We start from the raw sequence: 3,751 nt of genomic DNA, 5'->3' as shown, positions 1-3,751 counted from the left end.
CTTTTTCCTCATGCTTCCTCTCATTGCACCGCCATCTCATCCGAGCCGCGCTCACCTCTCTCTGAATAAAATTACCTGGCCCTCCTCTTCCCGCTCTCGCCCCCTTTTTTTTCACGTCACCTCTCCTCTCGTCTTGACTCGTCCCGGACAATTCGAGTGAAGGGTGCTGTCGGTGTCGAGGGAAGCCGTCGTGGTTGCGTGTCGTCATTGTGCCAGTGGGAATTTCGCTTCTTGCTCTCCCACCTCCTACACTCCTTAGGAAAACCTAGCTTATCCCTAAACTTGCCCTGCGTCAACACCATCCGCCCGCTGGCCAATCCGACACTGCCCTCCTCAAGACAGCCTCAGCTTCCCAGCTCCCAGACCGCCCCGGCTCACCCGCAAGGACCACGGACACCACACAGACGGCACCGTAAACCTAGTACCAGACCCGGCGACCCTTTTTTCGAGATAGTCAGAGGTAAGTAAGTGTGGTTGATTCCGGGCTTTAACACTCACCTTTCACCTCGATCTCGCATACACACGCGATGCTTATCGCCGCCCGACCTTAGGTGGCTCGGCTGAGCTTGGCCTGTGTTCTTTCTCCCCTTTTGTCCCTTCGCCTTTCTGCTTCACTTCCCGCGTCCGCCTTTCTCCTCGACATCTACTCATACAGCAAGTTAGTCGCTTGCTATCCCTGCTGCTACTCTTTACTAACACGGTCGCAGATTCGCAAACTCTCCCTAGACCCACATCTGAGAGAGTCACCGGTGCAATCTTCCCCTCTGGCCTCCGTAGAGATCTCACCTAAATCCGCTATCGACCCTGCTACTTGGTAGAGATGCCACGCCGAATCTCCAACCCTTTCTCCAATTCCACCAGCATGCCGCAGCCCGAAAGGAGTGGCGAGAGGAGACCATCGCAATCCAGGGGCAACCGTCTTAGCCAATTGTTCTCTTCCAGCCCCAAGATCAAGGATCAAGGATCGGCTCAGCAAGCCCTGATGGCCGTGCACAACGGCCCGTCTCCCTCCCTCCCGGCCTCGGGCCTGTCGCTGCCGTCCATTTCTCTGTCTACGGCCGCCGTAGGCGAGCCGGATGACAACGAGCCGCCGACCACGCTCTTCCAGCCGCCTTCCTCCACGGAAACCTCTCGGCAGAGGCGCTTTGATGCCCAGTTCGGCCCATTGATTCACCCGACCCACCGCTACGTGAGCAAGCATCATGGGGAGCCACTAGAGGCCCCCGTCATCGACGAGCCACCCTACTACTACGTTTTGACCACCTATATCAGCTATCTACTTCTCCTTGCCTTGGGCCATGTCAGGGACTTTTTCGGCAAGCGATTTAGCAAGAAGCCGACTTACAAAACTCTCCGGGCCGCAGATGGCTACGCGCCGCTCAATGATGACTTCGACAGCTTCTACACGCGGCGTCTCAAGATGCGTATCGACGATTGCTTCGCCAGGACCAGCACCGGCGTTCCCGGCCGATTCATCAATCTCTTAGATCGTGTGTCGGACGACTTCAATGAGACTTACAAGTACACGGGTGGTGTGACCGAGACCCTGAACATGAGCTCGTACAATTACCTGGGCTTCGCGCAGTCCGAGGGCCCGTGCGCTAATGCCGTCGAGGAATGTGTGAAAAAATACGGTCTCAGCTTCTGCAGTCCCCGCTCGGATTCGGGCACCTCGGATCTCGTCAACGAAGTGGAGAGGGAAATAGCTTCCTTCGTCGGAAAGCCGGCTGCCATGGTCTTCTCGATGGGTTTCGTTACGAATTCCAGCTCGTTCCCCGCTCTCGTCTCCAAGGGTTGTCTGATTCTGTCGGACGAGTTGAACCACGCTTCGATCCGGCTCGGCGCTCGTCTCTCCGGCGCGGTTATCCGTTCCTTTAAGCACAACGACATGGCTGATCTGGAGATGCGACTACGCGAGGCCATTGCCCAGGGGCAGCCTCGCACCCACCGTCCCTGGAAGAAGATTTTGGTTGCGGTGGAAGGACTGTACTCGATGGAAGGCACCATGTGTGACTTGCCCGGTGTTTTAAGCCTCAAGGATACTTACAAATTTGCCCTGTTTGTCGACGAAGCCCATAGTGTCGGAGCTCTCGGCCCCCGGGGGCGTGGTGTCTGCGACTACTTCGGCATCGATCCCAGCCGGGTGGATATTCTCATGGGTACGCTGACCAAGTCCTTTGGCGCCAACGGAGGCTACGTCGCCGCCGAGAAGCACATCATCGACAAGCTGAAGAGCACGAACGCCGCCACCTCGCTGGGAGAGTCTCCTACTCCGGCCGTCCTGATGCAGATTCTGGCCTCTCTCAAGATCATCAGCGGCGAACTCGTTCCCGGCCAGGGCGAAGAGCGTCTTCAGCGCATCGCTTTCAACTCGCGGTATCTTCGTCTCGGCCTCAAGCGTCTCGGCCTGATCGTCTACGGTCACGACGACTCCCCCATCATCCCCGTTACTCTGTACAACCCGGCCAAGATCTCCGCCTTCAGTCACGAGATGCTCAAGCGCAGGATCTCCGTCGTCGTCGTAGGATACCCCGCCACCCCGTTAATCAGCTCCCGCGCCCGCTTCTGCGTCTCCGCTGCCCATAATAAAGACGACCTGGACCGCCTTCTAGCCGCCTGCGACGAAGTCGGAGACATCCTGCAGCTCAAGTTCTCCACCGGCATTGCCGGCGGCCTCAAGCCCCTGCCGGAGGGCGTCCACCCGGAAGAGGAGAAGGCGTGGCGCAAAGCGAACAAGCTCGAAGGCGTTTTCGAAGCGCCGCGCTGGGCGCTCGAAGACGTCATCGCTCAAGGAGCGGATGACGCCAAGATCAGGTTACGATAAGAAGGTGATGACGAATCCGCTACCACACGTAGCAGACGAGAAGAGAACTACATCACGGCGTTACGTCACGGTATGGGGATAATGTGTATGTATTGTCAAACTGAAGGGCGCCTCGGAGTTGTATGCGGGCTTAGACGGCTGTTGGCCGGTAATTGGTTTGGTTTGGGGTGCGATGGAGGAGGAAGGAAAGGGCCTCGGAGAAGGGGTCGGCCCGCCCTCGCTTCACGATAAACCACGGTTCGCTTCTCTATACGCACACGGGCTGGTAGTACGTCACGGGAAAACAAAGGAGGGCGAGCGAGGCGCGGCAAAAACCAACCCACCCACCCACACGCAGACAATACACACGCGCACACACATTCCTATATTTGCCACGAGCACCCGACGTCCAACGATATCCAACCTCTTTCCTCTCTGGCACTATCGCTGTCGCCGATACTCACGCCACGCTCGAACCAGCTTATATTTTTGCGAGCGCCCCTCGTCGAGTCGAGCCTCGGCCCGGCTCGAGGAGGAGGACGGGGCTTTCGGCGATGTGCCTCGGGCGGACATTATACTACTCTTCTTCCACGCGGAATTTTTGACCCATAGTCCTGTTTCTGTTTGATAGGAATTCACATACCTGTTCATTCGTTAACCGTGATATCTCGTCGATGTGGTGGTAGCCTATGTGCACATGTATATAGACTGAAGGGGACGTGCGGGTACATGTATATCTGTGTGTTTAGCCGTTTCCCTACCTGTCAACGGACAGAGATGAACGGGCGGCGGCGGCAAGGCGCTCGACAGGTTGATGATTCTGTTGCGTTGGGCCATACCGATCCGGCTCACGGCAGCTTGGTGGTTGAGGAGGCGGGCGTGCCTGGTAATATATGAAAGGAGAAGCAGTCTGCGTATGGAGCTGGAGAGGCACTGGCCGGCGTGGCT

The 3,751-nt window shown here is 57.4% G+C and overlaps 1 protein-coding gene across 1 annotated transcript; it reads left to right on the top strand.

Moving 5' to 3' along the window:
* The first annotated feature begins 490 nt into the window (after window positions 1-490).
* GGS23DRAFT_226490 (serine palmitoyltransferase) lies at window positions 491-2,910 on the top strand. Its single transcript, XM_051512004.1, has 3 exons — window positions 491-658; window positions 708-2,464; window positions 2,645-2,910. Exons 2-3 carry the CDS (start codon window positions 821-823, stop codon window positions 2,822-2,824), a joined length of 1,824 nt encoding a protein of 607 aa, XP_051369212.1. The 5' UTR covers window positions 491-658; window positions 708-820; the 3' UTR covers window positions 2,825-2,910.
* Window positions 2,911-3,751: the final 841 nt, after the last annotated feature.

The sequence above is a fragment of the Durotheca rogersii genome, assembly GCF_024521655.1.
Source record: "Durotheca rogersii strain YMJ 92031201 chromosome Unknown GGS23scaffold_23, whole genome shotgun sequence".
In the NCBI taxonomy this organism is placed as follows: domain Eukaryota; kingdom Fungi; phylum Ascomycota; class Sordariomycetes; order Xylariales; family Xylariaceae; genus Durotheca; species Durotheca rogersii.
This window is presented reverse-complemented; position numbering and strand designations above follow the sequence as displayed.